This window comes from Acipenser ruthenus, chromosome 9, assembly GCF_902713425.1.
Source record: "Acipenser ruthenus chromosome 9, fAciRut3.2 maternal haplotype, whole genome shotgun sequence".
NCBI classification, from domain to species: domain Eukaryota; kingdom Metazoa; phylum Chordata; class Actinopteri; order Acipenseriformes; family Acipenseridae; genus Acipenser; species Acipenser ruthenus.
Window position 1 is genome coordinate 23,549,593 of NC_081197.1, and position 21,678 is coordinate 23,571,270.

Here is a 21,678-nt window from a genome sequence, read left to right on the forward strand (position 1 = left end):
TTTTTTTTGTGCAAGAGTTTCGTGTTTTGTTTAAACCTTTTATTTTCTTCATTTAATAAATGCACAAGCAGAGCATTTATCATTTCACTCGCAGTACTGTGTGTTCTTCTGGGTCTGACGTCACCCCTACAGCCACCCGGGTCACAATGCATTTATGACTTCTTGGCTTGATTATTGCCATTCTTTTGTTTGTTGGTATACCTGCCACTAAACTTATGCTTGTTGTACTCCAGTGCTCAGGTCCTTACATCAGTTATCAGTGAGCTACCGAATTTATTTTAAAGTTGCTGTAATGACTTATAAGATCCTTCATGGATTAGGACCATCCTATCTCCAAGAACTACTAACTCTGTGTGTTCCTAGTCGTTCTTTGAGATCAGAAAATGCAGAACTTTTAGTTGTTCCAAAAAGTCATCTTAAATGAACTTGAGCCAGAGCGTTTTGCTGGTGTGCGCCTCGGTTGTAGAACTCTATTCTGGTTACCATGAGGTAGGTTAAAACATTGGATTCTTTTAAGTCTACATTGAAAACCTACTTTTTTAAATGTGCTTTTATACAATTGGTTGTAACTGGAGTGTATTATATATTTGAGCTATTTTGTTTTGTTTTTAAATTTGTATAGCACTCTGGGATGCCACAGCTGTACAGATGAGTTATTCAGCACAATACAATTTTCAGGTTTATCTCAGGGTTATATATGGTTACTTATCATTCCCTTTTTTATCACATGGAGTGGATGTTAAATCTTTCAAACAAAAGGGAGTACGGTAATAGTTTTTTTTAGGTAGCTCTGTAATTACCATCCTTATATGGTCCTTTTTACAAAGACAAAAGAAAATATCTGCTCTTGCTTCAAAATAGGGCCCATAGTATGTAGCTTATCTGCATGTGGTTTAGACAGTCATGTTATGACAATTTAAATAGTAACTGCATAACTTTGTTAATAATGCCACTGAAAATAACGCTCTTCCTTTACATTTGACACATTTTATTATGATAGTTTGCAGCTAAGTTTTAGATATGCACACTTTCAGATTAGTTCCATGTAGCCTAAAATTTGTATCCTCATTCAGGTTCAAATGGCTTTGTGACATATGGAGGGATAGTGGAGGATGGGTTTACCATTGATCAAGCAACAGGAGTCGTAACAGCAACCCGAGCCCTTGATCGTGAAGTGCAAGACCGCTACACTGTCACAGGTAATGAAATGGGACACCTGTTCTCTTATTCTAGTACTGACCTATTATTAACAATACTTGTCTCATTAATGGTATATACTGTACCTGATAGAAAGTTATTACTGTAGGCATAATGTAATGTATGTTATGCAGCTCTGATAAAATGGGAGGGATAATTGAAAAGGGATAGTCTGTGTGCCATTGACCAGTTTGTTAGGCTGAGTTATAGTCCCATTCCTGGACAGTTCCATGTCTGCAGAACAGCTATACTTTTTCTTTATGTTCAAGATGGGTTTTAATCCACTACTTCTTCTGTTTCAGTCTATGCTAAAGATGGTGGACTCCCTCCTAATTTTGCCACAGCGACAGTGAGGATTACAGTCTTGGATGAGAATGACAACTCGCCTGCTTTTGAGAAAGACTCGTACCACCTAGAGGTGCCAGAGAACCAGGAGCCTGTGGCATTGTTCACCATGAAAGCCATGGACCACGATGCTGGAGAGAATGGCAGGGTGGAGTACAAGATTGTTGGTGAGAGCTATAGTTGGAAGTTATTACAATACTCTGTCCCGTATCCACCCGTCACATATCCGCCCTAACCATTTATCCGCCATGATCAATCTCTTCAGCAACACTATTTTATTATTAAACAGAGAAGATTAGTTCAGAGATTGTAGATCATACCAAAGTTCTGGTACACTGCATTGTATGTGCTCCGTGCGCAACCATTGCTGGTAGTGTCACGTGAAAGGTTCAGTGTGTTGATATGTAAATAAATCCTGTTCACCTGCGGGGCGTATCAACTTCAACCTCTGTCTCGCTCTCCTGCCTGTCACTCAGCAGTGAATGCACGCACCCACACGGCAGATGGCTAGTCTGTCAGAAGCATTAATAACCTGTATCTTTCTAAACACGGGATTTAGGGGAGCTACTAATAAAAGCTGAATCTCAAAACAATAATTGTGTGAATATAGTAATTGTTACAGCTGTGTATAATGGTATTGAAAACAAGATTAATTTATCTGACTTTTACATATCCGCCCTTACTCTGGTCCCACTGCAGTTGGATACACGACAGATTACTATATTTGTATAACTTCTACAGTGAAAAATTTACTTAAATTCCACATATAGAAATTTTCATTTGGTGTTGGTTACACAGATAGCAACAGTGAATTATTTGAATACCATACTCCTCCCTATTGGAGTGTAATGCAGGCATTGCATATTTATTGTTCCCTCATTGTCCCCCCATGCTGCCCCATGAATAACTGTTGCAATTAAGATATAATATTATCCATACACAATAGAATGTTATCGCAGTGACAATGCTTTGTTACTGTACACACAAATAGAAATATTCTGAATTTACTGCATCCCTTTCAGTACACATACAATCAGTCCAAGAAAGATGTGTTACATTAATTAAAAGATGGTTGCTGAAATAAAAAAAAATGCACTGTTGTGTAATAAGTATATAAGCCCTGTGAAATTATTTTTATTTTTTAAAATTTTTCGTTTTATTTTTCACAGATGTTGTTTTATTTTTCAAATGTCATTTTATTTAGTTTTATTACAGATGCACATTAATAAAACAACTCAAATAGATGTATATCAATAATAGTATAGTATACATCATGTTTTAACGTAATGCATATTTTCTATTAAACATTATACAATGGGTTGGGAGATATCCGCGTCCTGATTGGTTGATAGGCATTCCAAGTCATTGAATTATTAATTTTTACAAACAGATATTATTGCGTTGTGTTTAAAAACATTTAAAAAAAAATAATTTTGAATTGGCCGCCATTTTTCCCCCAATAAAAACAAAATAATAATACCATATCAGACTTCCTCCATGTAAATTTTAACTTGTTTGGTGACTCCAATGTTCACACATTCCTGAATGATTTAGACCACAGCAGTTCGGTAACGGAACCGACAGTAATAATTTAAAAAGAAGGTTCAGGAAAAAAATGAAACCGTGAGTACTACAAGAAATTAATATAATTGAAGCCAATAAAGAAGAGCAGAATACTAAAAAAGTAACCGCTTAGGCTGTGTCAGTTTTTAATGATTGGTCAGCACAAACAAAAAATAACATGGACTGGAAAACTGCATCTAAGACTGAAATAAACACAGTTTTAAGACGTTTATTTGCTGAATTGATAACATCAGCTGGCACACAATATTCAGTTAGCAGCTACACAAGCTTGCGAGCTGGCCTGAATCGTTTTTTAAATTGTTCCACAGTGGGAAGATCTATAAAACTAATTTCAGATCCCCACTTTAAAACAGCAAACAGCGTCTTTATTTACATGTGACAACAAAAAGACAAGTCACAACATCACCCTTACTACAGCTTACTACGCCCCTGGGCGTGTGGTTATTCTAGCACAACCGACACCTCGTCGTGTCTTATTGCTTACTTATCTGCTTTTAAAAAAAAAACATTTTGACATAAACAGACCTCACACAGAAAAATAATTTTGTATCATTAGCGGCAGTAATGGTAATGTACAGTCCCCCACTTTTTAATTAACTGCCTATTTACAGTAAATACTGCCCATGCCCTCTATAAGAATACATTAAAATAAATTTAAAAAAAAACATATATATATACACTGCCCTACTATTGTGGGGCTGTCATAATAATTGGACATACAACAATCTACCCATTAAAAAAATGATGTTTTCCAATCCCATTGCACTGAAACAGGGCTCCTGTATACATGCTTGGGATTTCTCAGTATTTAAACGCTAGCAAAGCAGATTCATTCATTTTAAAATCATTCAAAACCAAAACAGCATTTGCTCCAGTGGAAAGTATGCACCACTTGAAATACGATTGCAAGTATTTATTGAAAGTTTTTTTTGTATAAACCTTCCAATTTAAAAATGTCATTCTATGTTTGCTTTATGATGATTTTTGGTTTCATTTAGCAGTAATGTAGATTTCTGACTCCAAATCCTGCCTAACACTAGTTTACTAGTTTTACTACAATACTACAATTTCAATACAACTAGAAAAATCCTTGAACCAGTGGCATGAGAATGTTCACACCCCTACAATGAAGACAGATCCTACTTCAGCATCTCATCTGAAATAACTGTTTATTTGATCCTTATTTATGAAAATATATTGACAGTATACATTCAGGTGTTGCAATAAACTGCTCTCATAAGCTTTCCAAAATACCTATAGCACACTATGTCTTATTACTTATTTTTCACCCATTAAGACACTGTGATCAGTGCCAATAAAAATGTCTTTATTTCTGCTTATGTTCTTATGCTAGGTTATTTACTTTATTGATAACATCATCTACAAAGTGCTTACACTTCCTTTGATCTGTTCTAGCAGGGGACCCAGCTGGTGATTTTCATATCGATGGCAACTCTGGTGTCCTCTCCACTTCCCAGCCCCTTGACAGAGAAAGGATTGCCAGCTATTATTTGACCATTGAAGCACGGGATCATGGGACTCCCCAGCTGAGTAGCACAGCCAGCGTGGTTGTTACAGTCCTGGATGTCAATGACAACAACCCCATGTTCAAAGAAGGCGCTTACACTATTGATATCTCTGAAGATGCCCCAATTGGTACTTTGGTGCTTGACATAACCGCCACAGATGCTGATGATGGAACTAATGGCATGGTCCTGTACTACCTGAGCAATGAATCACTAGGCATGTTCAACGTGAATCAGGAGACCGGGAAGATCACTACAGCTGGTCTGCTGGACCGGGAGAAGCGAGCAGCGTACAGCTTTCTGGTGAATGCTGTGGACTCCTCCCCTGCCAAACCACGGAATGCAAGCGCACGGGTGACAGTCAATATCAAAGATGTCAATGATAACTCGCCCTTTTTCATCCAGGACCCACTCATCATCAACATTTCCAGCAGCATCTCAATCAACCAGGTGGTGGCCACCATGAGAGCAGAAGACAAAGACTTTGGGGCCAATGCATCCATTTTCTATCGCTTTGCCTCCCTGGTGGCCGGGTTTAGCATAAACTCTTTCACAGGTGAAATACGACTAGTGGCCCCACTGTCCTCCATGACCCAAATGGAGAGGACCTTGTATGTGGTGGCCACGGACCAGGGCACACCTGCACAGTTATCCACAGGGGTGGTGGTCATTTACGTCAAGGAGGAGGACTACAGGGGAGTCCGCTTTCCACGCAGTGCCAGAGATGTCTCCCTGCAAGAAAATGCAGCTTCAGGTCAGTGCTAAACAAATCTACTCATGGCTTCTCTCTCATGTCTTTTACTACTTTTGCTAACCAAAGGATAAAGTACTATGAAGGGCAAGCAGTACAACTGTTGTATTGTATAGAATACAAAATATACACAGTCGTTAGCCATTTAAGTTAGCGATAAAATTGACTTTGCATTACAGTCAATGTATCAATCAATCAATATTTATTTTATATAGCGCCTTTCATAGCGGACCACCATCACAAAGCACTTTACAAGATAGTGAGTAACAATGCATAATACATTAAATACAAACAGTAAAAAAAAAAAAAAAAAACATGCAAATACATTAAATACAGACATAATACATTAAATACAAGGCTAGGATGTGAATTCTAAATATTGTGGATGCGTGTGTCATACAGAATCATACAAATAAGATGGCGTGAAAAACCTGAAATAGCAATTTAGACAACAGCTAATAACAGATATCAGGCTTAAAGAGCATTGAAAGCAAGAGAGAACAAGTGGGTCTTGAGAGTTGATTTGAAGTGCGCGGCTGTGGGAGCTACACGCACTAAAGCTGGGAGAGAGTTCCAGAGAGTCGGCACCATGAAGCTAAAAGAGCGCTCTCTGAGTGTGGTGCACTTTTGCTTGGGTATAACAAGCAAGTCAGAGTCAGAGGACCTCAGCTCACATGCAGAGACATAGCGGGTAAGCAGGTTGGAGAGATACTCTGGACCTGTGTGATGAAAGGCCTTGTAGGCAAGCAGGAGAATTTTGAAAGTAATTCTGAACTTTACAGGTAGTCAGTGCGCTGGGCAAGACACGGTAATGTGCTCATGTTTTTACATCTGATAAGGATCCTAGCAGCGGCATTTTGAGCCAGGTGCAATCGGTTTATGGTGCGTGACGGAAGACCACCATACAGAGAGTTGCAGTAGTCGAGCCGAGAGGAGATGAATGCATGACAGAGTATCTCTGCATCCGGGAGGGAGAGGTATGGGCGGACCTTTAAGATGTTTCGGAGGTGGTAGAAGGAAGATTTGACTACAGAGGAGATTTGGGCATCAAATGAGAGGTTACTATCCAGAAGTACACCAAGGCTTTGTACAGTGGGGGAAGGCAGCAGCAGACAGTTTCCGAGGTTCAAGGCAGCAATATTGAGATTCTTGAGTTGAGCTTTCGATCCTACTAGAAGTTCAGATTTGTAGGCGCTCCGTGCGGAGCGCAGGATGTGCCCTATAGCCTGGAGATCGCAGGTTCGAATCCAGGCTATGTCACAGCCGACCGTGACCGGGAGTTCCTAGGGGATGGTGCACAATTGACTGAGCGCTGCCCGGGTAGGGAGGGCTTAGGTTGGCAGGGGAATCCACGGCTCACCACGCATCAGCGACCCCTGTGGCCAATAGGGCGCCTGTGGTTCCGCAGTGGAGCCGCCAGATCTGTGTTGTCCTCCGGCACTATAGGTCTGGTGGCATTGCTGTGGATCTACAGTGCGAAAAATGACAGCTTGGCAGGAGCACGTTTCGGAGGACGCGTGTTCCAGCCTCCGTTTCCCGAGTCGGTGGGGGGGTTGCGAGCGGTGAGCCGGGGATACAGATAATAATTGGGCATGCTAAATTGGGAAATAAAAAAAAAGTTAAAAAAAAAAAAAAGTTCAGATTTGTTAGTGTTGAGCTGAAGAAAATTGTCAGACATCCAGGCCTCAATGTCTTAATGCAAGCTGAGAGCCGGACCATGGCAGAGGGACATCCAGGGTCTAGTTTTAGGTAGAGCTGGGTGTCATCTACGTAGGAGTGAAACATGAGGCTGTGTTGGCAGATGAGGTGACCCAAGGGAAGCGTGTAGATGTTGAAGAGAAGAGGCCCAAGAACAGACCCTTGAGGGACACCGCAGGTGACCGGGTTTGCGTCACTATTGCTTCCATCATAGAAGACAAACTGCATGCATCCAGATAGGTAAGAGGACAGTCAGGAGAGACAGGTTCCAGAGATCCCAGCATACTTCTGAAGGTGGTCATCTATGGTATCAAAAGCAGCAGATAGGTCAAGGAGGACAAGGACAGAGGGAGCAGCAGCATCAGCATTAAGCAGAAGATCATTTACAATCCGGAGCAGAGCACTTTCAGTACTGTGACGCGGCCGGAAGCCAGACTGCAGAGATTCAAGCAGATTGTTATCCGTGAGATGTTTCATCAGCTGGCTGGTTACAGCCCTTTCAAGAGTTTTGGATAGAAAAGGAAGATTGGATATGGGACGGAAGTTGATTTCAACAGTAGGCTGGATACATCAGTAATGGAGAGAGGAGTGAAGGAAGAGAGAGCAGGAGGGACAATCGGAGGAGAGTCAAGGTGGTCAAGTACTATACTGGATTTGTGGCAGGATAGCGTAGAATAAATGGTGTCGATTTTGTTTTGAAAGAAAGAGGATAAATCATGGCAGGTAAGAGAGGAGGGTGAATGGGAGATGGATTTATCGGTGCCTGGATGCAGGATTTGATCAGTGGTTTTGAAGAGAGTATTTGGTTTACCGTGTCCCATAGATATGATTTCTGAAAAGTACTTCACTCTGGTAGCAGCGAGCGCACCCCTGTAGCTACTGAGGTGATTGATGAGGTAATGTGAACCGTTAGTCCAGACGACCTCCATTTGTGCTCAGACTTGCGGCAGGCAGACTTAAGCAGTCGAAGTTCGAGGGTATACCATGGACAGTTGCGATGTTTCTTCACTGTTCTGGTTGTAAGCGGGGCAACTGTGTTGATGAGAGAGCCTAAGACAGTTCAGGAGCGTGACAAAATCGGTCACTAGAGGAGTATAACTTTGTTAGTTGAAGTGCAGATTAGGGAGAGGAATTGCGAGAACTCAGCAATAAAAGCAATAAAAGAGTTATTCTTTGGCGGACGATAGATAACAGCAAAGGTGAGGGACATGGGAGAGGGGAGCTTGATAGCGAGATGCTCAAACGAAGAGAAGGCTGTGTGGAGGCTGTGTGGTCCAGTGGTTAAAGAAAAGGGCTTGGAACCAGGAGGTCCCCGGTTCAAATCCCACCTCAGCCACTGACTCATTGTGTGACCCTGAGCAAGTCACTTCACCTCCTTGTGCTCCGTCTTTCGGGTGAGACGTAGTTGTAAGTGACTCTGCAGCTGATGCATAGTTCACACACCATAGTCTCTGTAAGTCGCCTTGGATAAAGGCGTCTGCTAAATAAACACATAATAATAATAATGCAAGGCTGGCATAGAGAGAGTTGAGGCAACAAGCATAGAGTTAGCAATAACATCAGTGCCCCCACCTCTACCTGAAAACATCATTGTGAATGAAGTGAATGGCAATCATTTGTGAATGGGGTATTATTTTTAAACATGGATGACGATTGGAATTGTCGTTCAAACCACTTAATTAAACTGTTAATTTAACACTTAGGATACAGATACAAGCTAGTTTGCATTCCATGTATCACAAAAAAACTATTTGAACCCTGCATACCCTCAGTGCAACACAAAGACAAATTGATGCAAAACAAAGCAGAGGCAGCACCACCTTAAGCCAAGAATGAAAATCAAGCCCATCTTGTATATTTTTAAAAACTTCTAGAAGTAATAAATACATACATTCAAAGAACTGAACCATGAACTCAGCATCCAAGTGCATTTCAAGGAAACCACAGGTTGTAACAATACCATTGCTGTCTCTATGTAATGTATATTTATACTGCTGTACATGCAATATGCAACATACTGTGAAAAAGCTCCATGTAGCCTACCTGGTCCACCATTACCTCTGTACTCCCTTCCAGGCACAGCAGTGGTTCAGATCCAGGCGCAGTACAGTGATGGCTCCAGAAGAGGAATCAGCTATAGCATCTTCAGTGGAAATAAACTCAATTCATTCAGCATCCGTCCCAACACAGGTAACAACCCAGATTATTATTATTATTATTATTATTATTATTATTAGGCTTCCAAGCCAAAGGCTGGGGAAGCCTATTGTTTCTGTTAGGATTATTATTATTATTATTATTATTATTAGGCTTCCGAGCCATAGGCTGGGGAAGCCTATTGTTTCTGTAAGGATTATTATTATTATTATTATTATTATTATTATTATTATTATTATTATTATTATTATTATGCTTCCAAGCCATAGGCTTGCTTTGGAAACCGCTTACTCTAGAGTTCTGAAAATTGCTATACATGTTGAGGGATAGTCCTTGATTAACTGTTGTTAATATGAAGCTGACTGGTTATGTGCTTTGGCAACCACATCGATTAATGTCATAAAAATGTCGAATTATGAAAATTCAAACATCTTCTTCTCTGAAACCGCTTATCCGATTGAAACAAAAATTGGAATAAAACATCTCAGTATGGTCCTCTATTCCGCTTGTTCAAAGGAAGTTGCTACTGTGAAAATCGTGGCGTCCGCGCTGCATGACATCATCAACACACGCAACTGGCTATAAAACTGCCTATGCTGCACCAAAATGCACGAAATTTCACACAGATGTAGAGGACTATGGGATGTTGTGCCATGGTGAATATGGCAGCCATTGGTCACATGGTGTGGCAGCCATCTTAGATTTAATAAAGATTTTGCCCAATTTGCAAAAATGCTGTTATCATGAACGGTAAATAGCACAGCCGTGAAAAAATGTCTACATAGTGCGATAACCAATGCACATAAAATTTACGATGACTGCTTGGAAGCTATAAAGTTGCTCGCAACTCTAGTTATTATTATTATTATTATTATTATTATTATTATTATTATTATTATTATTATTATTATTATTATTATTCTTTCTGCTGAAACCTTATCGCAGAAACAAAAAAATCGGGTTTGTAGGTAGGTGGCTATGTGCAGATAACAGGTTAGGCGTCCAATCTTGCGCAAGTCACATGGTTTGGCAGCCATATTGGATTTTGCAAAATTTTTTAAAACGCCTATGCTTCGGAAACCGCTTACTCTAGAGTTCTGAAAATTGCTATACATGTTGAGGGATAGTCCTTGATTAACTGTTGTTAATATGAAGCTGATTGGTTATGTGGTTTGGCAACCACATCGATTAATGTCATAAAAATGTAGAATTCTCAAAATTCAAACATTTTCTTCTCTGAAACCGCTTATCCGATTGAAACAAAAATTGGAATAAAACATCTCAGTATGGTCCTCTATTCCGCTTGTTCAAAGGAAGTTGCTACTGTGAAAATCGTGGCGTCCGCGCTGCATGACATCATCAACACACGCAACTGGCTATAAAACTGCCTATGCTGACAAAATCCAATATGGCTGCTGAACCATGTGACTTGCGCAAGATTGGACGCCTAACCTGTTATCTGCACATAGCCACCTACCTACAAACACGATTTTTTGTTTCTGCAATGAGGTTTCGGCAGAAAGAAAAATAATAATAATAATAATAATAATAATAATAATAATAATCCTTACAGAAACAATTGACTTGAATCTTGGGTATACATTATCTTTGTACTGTCCTCTAAACAAGTTATTCAGGAAAAGTTCCTATTTGAACAAACATGGCTGCCATGAACCAATCAAACTGCATGACATCATCAACATACGCAACTGGCTATAAAACTGCCTATGCTGCACCAAAATGCACGGAATTTCACACAGATGTAGAGGACTATGGGATGTTGTGCCATGGTCAATATGGCAGCCATTGGTCACATGGTGTGGCAGCCATCTCAGATTTAATGAAAATTTTGCCCAATTTGCAAAAATGCTGTTATCATGAACGGTAAATGGCACAGCCGTGAAAAAATGTCTACATAGTGCGATAACCAATGTACGTACAATTTACGATGACTGCTTGGAAGCCGTAAAGTTGCTCGCAACTCTAGTTATTATTATTATTCTTATTATTATATGTACTATCATATTTCTCCCCCCCCCATATCTGTTTATTTAAGAATATTTATTAAGTATAGAGTACTGTTACTTACCTGCTTGTGTTCCCTGTTGCTAAATGCACACAGGTGAGATCTGGGTGCAGAACTCAGATGGCCTAGATTTTGAGAAGACTCCACGGCTCCGCTTAGTGGTGAAAGCAGACTCTGCATCCTCTCTCTCCTTCATGGCTGTCAATCTCAACCTCCAGGATGTCAACGACAACCTGCCACGATTCCAGCTTCAGAACTACATCGCCTATATCTGGGAGGCACAGGGCTACGACTTCCCCATCATCCAGGTAACCGTAGCCCACAAGGGAGCAGAATACCTACTCCTGTCATTTGTTAAATAAGAACTAACTGGATTTTTTTTTCTTCAGCTGTGCCCTTATAAAAGTTTACCACATTAAATTTGCACAGTAATGTTGCAGTTTTTCCATGCTTTTCCCATGGTTATACTTTTTACCATTTATAAATGTACAATGTACAATACATATTGCTACTGTGATCAATCATACCAAGACATCAGGATTAAATGCTTGATGAGAGAGTGTAGAGTTATCATCTTCAGTGTCCTATGCAAGTAGCCATTCTGTATGTAATGTGGTAATATAGGCAAATATTCTTTCCTTTCTCCTTCTTTCCAACAAAGGTCCCTTATCACAGGAGGGGCACGAGTGTTGAGCAGAGAAGAAACTAGAACGTATTTTATAATACTAACAGTATTTTAAAAGGAATTTAACATTATTTACTGCAAAAAAACAAAAACAAAATACCACTAAAAAATAAATAATTGTCTGAGTATATTGCATCACAGAGTATCACAGATTTGGACATCATACATTGTTTATTAATAAAAACAGAACATGCTTTTTTTCTTAGCAAAAAGATTGTCAGATATTTACATGATTTGAAAAGTTACATTTTCTACTTCAGAAATCCATTATAAATACACAGCTGTAAGAGTTAAATATGTTTACATTTCCTGTTGTTAATTTTCTGATAATTCTCCTCACACCTTAAAAACAATCTAGTTAAAAAAATATGGTTTAGCAAATTAGATGCATTGGTTGAATCAAATCATTTTTAACTTCCCAATTGGGGCAATGGCATGCAAGGAAGGCTGTAGCGAAGGGACTCCTCAAGCGTTTTTGAAGGCAATAAAAGAGTCTCCTGTACGAGATCCAGAATTTCTCACGTTTTCCAAGGGAAGACGTGGCTAGCCCAGAGTTGTTTACGTGTCTGAGGGAGGGAGAGGGGATGCAGGTATTATTGTGTTTTATTAAGACACTATCAGTCTAACCAAGATTTTTTTTAAAGAGCCAACTTCCCAACATTTCGATATGTGTGTTTAGAAAGTGTGTTGGAAAATAAACATTGGAGGTATTTTTAGGCTTCTGATGCCATGGTAACCACACATTTATTTATCTTTAAATCTAATGTCTTTGTGATGTCATTCACTATATAGCTAACGATGTAACGGTCTACTGCGCCTTTCTATATAAACCTTCAAGCATCATAGTATCTAGTCTATTTATCCATTTGTTTTCTACTATTTTCTTTTATTCTTCTGTACTGTATATTATCTTTTTTTTTTTTTTCTAAAACCACAAACTTTAGGTCATCCATGGTGTGTGTTTCTTGTAAAGTGTTGCACTATTAGTTCATTTACTTTTTATTTCTTATATTTGATAGGTGGTTCTGTATTCTTTTATATATTGATGTACCGGTCTCTCCTACATATTTTATTGTATTACGTTTTATGCAAAATATACCATATACAAGGTTGCTACCCTTGCATGACACATTTTTTAAGACTGAATATTTATTTTCTTTATTTCTTACCAATATATATGCACACTTTACATGTGCTTTTACATGTGCTTTTACTTTCTCTGTTTTTTGTAGTCATTTTCACCAGAACACATTATTTCTATCCTCATACCCAGTCCTTTAGGAATTGCTCTTTTAGTATAGATAGGATGTGCAGATGACTTATGTAGGTAATGATGCATATCAGTAGGTTTCAAGTAAATATCTGTTTTAATAGATCCTTGATCAAGTTTAACCAAGGTGTCTAAGAATTCAATTTCAGATTTTGTCCACCTTAAATCCACCAAAATGTTAGGGTGGAGATAATTTGCTAATTTATGAAATTGTACGAGAGATTCTTCTCCATGTGTCCATATTCCAAACATGTCATCCACATATCTTATGTATTCTAATGGTTTCTTGTCTAGTTTACTCAGTAACATTTCCTCCCATTTGCCCATATAGGTGCTTGCAAAATGCATACCTAATTTTGAGCCTATTGCTGTGCCATCATTCTGTTTGTAACTTATATTTCCAAACGTAAAATTACTATTTTCTAAAACTATCTTGATATATTTAATATTTCTTCCGTAGGTATCATGTTCTTATCTACTCTATTTTCCAGTGCCTCTTTATATGCTTCTAAAGTTTCATGCCTGGGACCACTGGGGTTCAGGGATTTTACAGCCATGCAAAATAAAATTACATTCTCTGGAAATGTATCTTTTATATTATTAATCCTTTTCAGAAAATGTGTTGTATCTTTAACATAGCTAGGTAAACTTTCAACATGTGGCTGCAGCTGCCTCAGCTATTTCCACATAACATATGTTGGGTTATCAATTGTGCTGACAATCATTTGCAATGGGTGTTTTTCTTTGTGCATTTTTGGGTTACCTCTAAGTTCTTGGATTTTGTGGAAGCATGTCATTTTTTCTATCTGCCAAAATTATCACTTCTATTATTATGCCGTTACTTCTTCATATGTATTTATATTTTGCAATTCAGTCCCTACTGCTTTTATATAATCAACTTTGTTCATTACTGCCACCCCAGAACTCTTATCTGCTGGTCTTATAATGATACTATCATCCTCTTGTATAACAAGATGAATCAATTTGATTAATAACTTGATTTAGTTAATATTGAAACATATGAATAGGTTCAAATTAGTCACAAAATGTATTAAAATGTATTAATCATAGGCATCAATTGGATTTTTAAATTAATGTTATCAAGTATAAAAGTTAGTATGAAAATATTTCTATAAAAAAAACACATGTGCCAACAGGACCACACATCTATTGAATGGGGTCAAAGTTATTAAAGTACAGAAATTGCTGTTTAGCATTAAACTGCCTAGTGAACCCTAACTATAGTGCTGCTACCGTACCACTATAATATATATAATCCAAGGCTCGTAATGGAACGTGAAACAAGCAATGTGATTGGTCGAGCAAGGTTCCAACTGTCTGTATATTGGATGGATACAGACAGTTGGAGCCTTGTCACATATTTGAAATCACTGCGCTGTCTCACAGAATTTAAAGTAACGGTAGCCATCTTGTTTACAGTAACAGATGTACAGTTGTAACTATAAAACTGAGTGACCAATTACCAGCAAAAAATCCCAAAAGTAGTAAGTAGACATGCCGATTTGGATGAAGAACAATTAAATTAAATTAAACTAAAAGATAGCAAAACAGAAAAAAGTTGCTGTCTTTATACTCACTCACCCCAACTTTGTAACTTCAAATAGTGTATTTTTAGTGGTTTGTAAACACTACAGTAAAACACAAAAAGACACTTGTGCACATTATCCACCCCTCTCCAACACATACCTTGAAAAATTACTGAAATCTGAGATTTCGCTGAATTTATTTTTTATTCCTCCCGTCTGTTCTGCTCAAACAGTGTGTCTACACTGTCAGTGACAGAAAAAAAATAATAACTCAGTGCCGTCTCAGCTCCGCCCCCTGGTGTATCTTTTCAATGGCAATGTACACAATATCAAAAATAAAGATGTTCTTTTCATTTGCATGCTCCAATTAAATTAATTTACTCAGCTTAACTTTGTGTAGTTCAAAGTTATAAATGTGACTACTTTACGGCGTAAGGATATTTAATAAAAAACAAATACTTTTTGCCCTAAACATGATTTATGCTTTTTTTTCTTCAATCCACTGCTTTACCTAGATTATAAATGCAATAAGGCCCTTCAGGGTGTCCGTGTACATCGAATATATGGACTTCGCCCTAATAATACATATATATATATATATATATATATATATATATATATATATATATATATATATATATATATATATATATAATTATTAGGGCTGTCACTTGATTTATGAGCATTAGTTGATTAATTTGAAGATTACTCGGTAGATTATTCTGTGCGCATTTTTAATAAAGGTACAATCGTATAACGGCTATCCTGCATAGTAATACAGTCGGCACTGCCTAATTGGAGTACTGATAATCAGGATTTCTGCTTAAATGGGATCAACTCCGGAAGACGGTTCTTCCCAGTGCTATTTATGTTGTTTAATTGGGACGTCACTTTGTTTATTTGGGATACATTATTTTCAAATGATGAGGGGAGATCGCTTGTCAGAGCAATACAGGTCGCAGTGAGTATGTGATTATGCTGTGACTTGCGTAAACCACGCTGAACTCTTGAAGGATCTGCTGGAGTTTCCTGTGTGGTTTCTCAGGCTGTTGTTGCAAAGAAAAATTAGTCATCACAGCTGTGATTAATTTTGTTTAGAAATAAAAAAAACATTGACTTGTATTTTAAATGATGTATTTAACATTTAATCATAATGCGATGTGATTTCATTATTTTTCTTTTCATTAAGAATCCAAAAAGTGTGACTAAGGTGGTCTCAACTGTCGTTTCGTTTAATTGGGACAGCCGCTTATTCTGGATATTTTTCCTTCTCTCGAGGCATCCCGATAAAGTGGCGCTGACTGTACTTAAATCAGTAGAATCGAAAACAAGGGGAGAGACAGCGCGCTTCAAATCAGCACGTCCCTAAATAGCAGCACGCATTTCTCTGTCTACCCAGAATGCATGATTCAATTGTTACTATAGTTACTGCTTTCTTCCACCCTAACTTGAAAGCTACTTCTTTTATATATACAGTATATATATATATATATATATATATATATATATATATATATATATATATATATATATATAAATCCTCAGAAGACTAGTTGGAAACACTGGTTGGAAACTTTCTTTTTTTTTCGGCAGGTATTGGCAGATGACCCAGACCAGGGCCAGAATGGTCAGGTGACCTATTCTATTAAATCGTCTACAATGAGTGGGCTCTTCAAAATCGACCCCCTGACAGGAAGTATAACAACAGCAGCCATAATGGACAGAGAAATCTGGACTCACACAAAGTGAGTTTTAGCTGTTTAATTCTTGAATATATGAGATATTCCACATTATGTGGTCACACAGTGAGACAGTGGGTAAACAGGTGAAAAAAAATCGAAATCTCCTGCTTCCAAATCGTAACTTTTTTGACATAACCACTGGACAACTGTACATCCTACAGTCGCCAAAAGGGCTAAAAACAAATGAGATAAACTAAAAAAACGTGTTGGTTCAGGAATTAAATGTGTTCAGTTACATGATTAGTCTTCAAAATCAATTTTCTATATTACCAGGCTGGTTGTTACGGCGACAGACAGGGGAAGCCCAAAGTTAGCTGGCATAGCTACTCTCACCGTGGTTATCGTGGACCTGAATGACAACAGTCCTACAATCCCACTGCCACAAGAGATTCGAGTGCCTGAGAGTGAGTACAAATGACTTATGTGCCTTTGTTTCTAACAATATGTTTATAAACCAGGACTGCACCGTTCAGTGTGACAAGTCCAAAAAATATAGCATTACATGTCCCCATGTGTTGCTACAACTGTTCTTTTCAACACGGACAGAAACAAAACACATTTAAAAACAAAAGGCACAAGGGCCAAAATAAAAGGTTTATAGTAAACTCATGAACGTAAATAAACACGGACGAACGGCACAGCACAGAACACAAAAACACATACTCTCTCTCCAACACCAACATTAACTCAAAAAATAACCATTCTAACACCCGTGGTCATCCTATTTATACACCCGTGGCTGGAACCTTAATTACTCATTTAATCATTTATTGAATTCCTGCCTCCAACCACATTCCCGCATGTTTTTGCAAAAAAATAATGTTTCCACGAATTTGTTCAAAAAGACAAATTCTGGGCTTAACATCAGCTTGCTGCAAAACTTACATAACGAAGTTCCAGAAAGTGGATTAGCATCTACTGAGAAATGTGTTGAACTCGTATGAACTACCAGTATACTGGATCCCTAATAACAACAACAACAACAACAACAACAATAATTAATATAGAACCACATTCTTGAACTGTGCCTGCGGAATTCGGATTCAGGTATTTATTATTATTATTATTATTATTATTATTATTATTATTATTATTATTATTATTATGCAGTGGGAAATGTGGGTGAGTTGGGTAGCCAATTGTAGATTTTGACTTGATCATGTTTATATCATTAACCTAAAGTGCTTCTATTTTAGCTCAGTTTGTAGAGTACAATAAGGATCAGGTAGTTCAACACAACCTAAAAACTTTGTTGGAACCCAGATTAAGAGAGCTGCACTATATAAACTGAAACTTGGACATAAACATTTAAGTAGACCCTACTGTATTTTATTTGCGTTTGGAAGGAGAATTTCTCTCCCTAAAAGAAAACTACATGGAAACCTAAATTACCCAAAAGGTACTACCAAAGTAGTGTGAGAAATATTTTTATTTTTCCATGGAAACCCTGCCTATGTTGTGGATTCTTGACATAAAAAGAGCAATACAAGTGCTAGTTACACTGTAATGTATCATTTGTAATGCGCTTTTAGAACTGTTATTGCATTAAGTATTTGTTTGTTCTCCTTAGACACCTTAATTGGTACAGAGCTCACCCAGGTTACAGGAAATGATGTGGACTCAGGCCCTGCCCTCTCATACACACTTCTGCTAGATGGCAGCTCTGTTGGAAAGTTTGGAATCCATCGATATGGGGGCGTGATCTCGCTGACTGCCCCGCTTGACTTTGAGGAGAGGAGCTGGTACACACTTACCATCTGCTCCTCTGACTCCAAACATAAAAGTGAGGCAAACCTGACCGTGCTTGTGGAAGATGTGAATGACAATGCACCTGCTTTCACCCAGGACCTCTACCAGGTACCCATCACCCTCTACCCTGTGTGATACAGCTCTGACATAAAAACAGCTCTTTCGCAACACAGAGCTCACCATCACCAAGTGGAGGCGCAAATCAACTTTGGTAAAGATTATGGGCCTCATTCACTTAACGGCAGTAAATTACCAGAATTATCGCATGGCATCTATTCACTAAGCTAATTATATGCACAAATAAAGCGAGCTAATGATTCATTTGCAAGTATCACAACGCGGAATTCAGCACGCAGAATTCTACACACAGAACTATTCATGAGGTTTACACACAATACTATAGTGTATGTATATATATATATATATATATATATATATATATATATATATATATATATATATAGTGTATATAAGGGCACTGGAAAGAAAAGGTAAGTACTGTTTTGAGTTTGTCACAATGACAGCGACCAAGGAGGACAACGTGAGGAATTTAAAGTTTACAGACCAGGAGCTAAATGTATTAGCCAAAGAAGTGGTGGGGAATTATGAAAGGCTTTTTGGGCCTTGTCCCAAATCGAAGCGTCCTTCGAGGTAGTCAAAGCAGAGAAAGTAATTCTTAATGGAAAATTTGTTTAACTCTTCATATCAAATACATATTTGTTTGTTCAACTTAATCTCCCTCTGATTTTGTAATATTAATCAAAAGACAGCAATGCACTCGCTCAGTCAATTAAAAGTTCACTATTTACATTTCAAAAGGTGTTTGGCGAAATGTCACTTCAACATTAGATGCTGTTTGATTGCTTGTACTTATGACTGCATCTCAACTCGCACTCTGTGTACATTAATTTATTGGACATTTACAGTTTATTTTGTATATTTTAAAGCCATTTTAAGCATAGCCTACTTAAATATCACAAGAACATGGTGTCTATATAAATATATTAACATAGCCGAAAGTGTTGCATATACACCTGCCTCATAATCTTCATATATCCCGGACTGTCTAAGGATGTACGAGTACATTGTAACATTGGAACTCAAGTCGCTATTGAAAAATATGAAATCTTTAAAAATGAAACAAACTTGCTGGAAACAAGTCGTTTAAAAAGGTCAGTGTTGGTTGCAAAAAAAGTAAGCAGACAAAATAATTTTTTTAAAAACAACCTAGAATGACATATTCAGCAAAATTTTCAAGTTTTGTAAATCTTTAAAACTTATGTTGACACATTAATTACAATGACCATGTAATTCCCATAGCCTATTTTGCTGCCTCTAATCCCAAAATATTAAGCACGGGAGAAATGTTAACTGCAAACCTGAAATGACAAAACCAAAGCTTTTGTGTTTTTCTTTATAAAAACAGAAATTATTTTTTATGAAGTTTTAAAACCACAGATACCGTCAAAATAGTAGTAAATGATATAACATCATATATGCCACTGGAGCCTATCAACCTAAAAAAATAATTTAAAAAAAAAAACATTGTATAAGACTTATACATAGATGTAAACAGCTAGTATTTCTCCCTCTGTTATATTGTCTATTATTACAAAGGCAGACACAATTGAAATCAATGCAGTGTATCTACTAAGTAAGCAGTAAGCTCCTCAGAATTAGCAGTTGTAAAGCTCTGTGGGATGAAAATAATGTGCAAAACACAGTTGCCTTGATCATCAGTGGCCTCGTCACATACAACACAAATCATTTTGCCATTTAAACATTCTTTGTGTGCTGCATACACTTTAGGGGGATACTCTCGTCTGAGTGTGTCACTGCTAGGCAGGGCTCCACAATTGGGGATTTTTTTCATTAAAAAAATTCATAATATTTCATTGACCAGCCGTTGTGTCGGTATGTTCATTGCACTAAGGCTTCCACTAATTCAAACGTGTCGACATTACGTGTTTCTCCACTTTCTGTGCTCTTTTTAAACAATCCTGTGATTGTGACCTGCTTGTTCGGTAATTGTTTAGCCTGAATTTCAAGTTTGATTTTCTTGTACTGCGCTGTCAAGATGCTTGTCAATAGTACCATTTCTTAGATGATCCAAAGATACGTTACAAATTGAGCAAAACAGAATCCCACCATCTGCATGCAAAGTCCCCTTTCATAGGTCTGAACGCAATCTTCTGTTGAAATGAATTGAGCTATTTAAACAACCATTTAAAACTTCCCGCCTCTGACTCGTATGTTACGTCATTGTACAGTATGAGGAATTCACCAATCATGAAGCTGGTTTTTGTTTGACCCTGTTGCCGTAGTAACCAAATGCACGGCATTGACGCCACACCGTGTACAGCTACTGTAGTGCTGCTTCTACTTGATAAAAGTATGACATGAACAGGGGAGGTGAATAGTAGGACTAATGTAAAATACTGTAAGGAAAATAAAATGCATATTTTTCACGGTAGGCAGTCAAATACACGATTTGTGTATTTCCTAAAAATAAATAGAAAATACTGAATAGTAGACTAAAAATCGGGTATAAATCAGCAAAAACCATCTACTGCATTTGCTCTTGCCTGATGGAGACATTGAAGTGTATCTGGCAAAAAAACTTAATTAACAGAATGATAAAGATTCGAATTCTTCAAATGCTATCTTATTAATTTCCCAGGTAACACTCCCTGAGCACTCGCCACCTGGCAGCTCAGTTGTCACGGTAACCGCTACTGACCGAGACTCTGGCGGCAACGGGAAGATCACCTACAGGGTGATGTCATCAACCAGGGGCGGCTTTTACATAGACCAGAGTAATGGTATGGGCATTTATTTATTTATGTTGTCTCTTAAACACACTTGCCTTTTCCCCTCAAATAATAAATCTAGAGCTTTCAGCTCTCAGCTCATTCACAAACTCCCTCCCTTCCTGTTTTGAATTCACAAAGCTTTAACACTAGTCATTTTTAAGTCAGTTCATCCTTAGACTGCCGTAAAAGAAGCCAACATCCGTCTAGAGTAGTTTAATGAACATCAAACAGTATTTGTCATACAAGACAAGAATACAGTTTTTAAAAAAGAGACGCAACAATGAGACTCACATCCAGAAACTTGAAAAGTATTTTAATTAGGCCACAAGAGTATTGCTCATTAAAATGTTTATACCTTTATTTGAAAATGAGATGATAATCTACTCAGGGATAACAATATAGACATTTATGAGTGTCATTTTACATTTGGAGTGTAGCTGCTGGAACCTTTATTTTATTTCAGGTACCTAATTTACACAAATCATGTTCAAATCAAAGTGAATTTTCTTGTCTTACCACATTTCTTCCCTTCTAAGTTGTGCACTATGGCATCATGAGGTGAAAGATGAATATAGGTTCAAAGGGATT

The 21,678-nt window shown here is 37.8% G+C and overlaps 1 protein-coding gene across 1 annotated transcript in view; it reads left to right on the top strand.

Moving 5' to 3' along the window:
- Positions 1–21,678, top strand: part of LOC117406160 (protocadherin-16-like) — a 198,061-nt gene that overhangs the window by 165,630 nt on the left and 10,753 nt on the right. Inside the window, exons 12-20 of the mRNA XM_034010038.3 lie at positions 1,074–1,199; positions 1,500–1,709; positions 4,543–5,406; positions 9,178–9,291; positions 11,381–11,592; positions 16,380–16,531; positions 16,802–16,932; positions 18,099–18,385; positions 20,958–21,099. Of these exons, the coding sequence (XP_033865929.3) occupies positions 1,074–1,199; positions 1,500–1,709; positions 4,543–5,406; positions 9,178–9,291; positions 11,381–11,592; positions 16,380–16,531; positions 16,802–16,932; positions 18,099–18,385; positions 20,958–21,099 (2,238 nt within the window). The remainder of the gene's footprint in view (positions 1–1,073; positions 1,200–1,499; positions 1,710–4,542; positions 5,407–9,177; positions 9,292–11,380; positions 11,593–16,379; positions 16,532–16,801; positions 16,933–18,098; positions 18,386–20,957; positions 21,100–21,678) is intronic.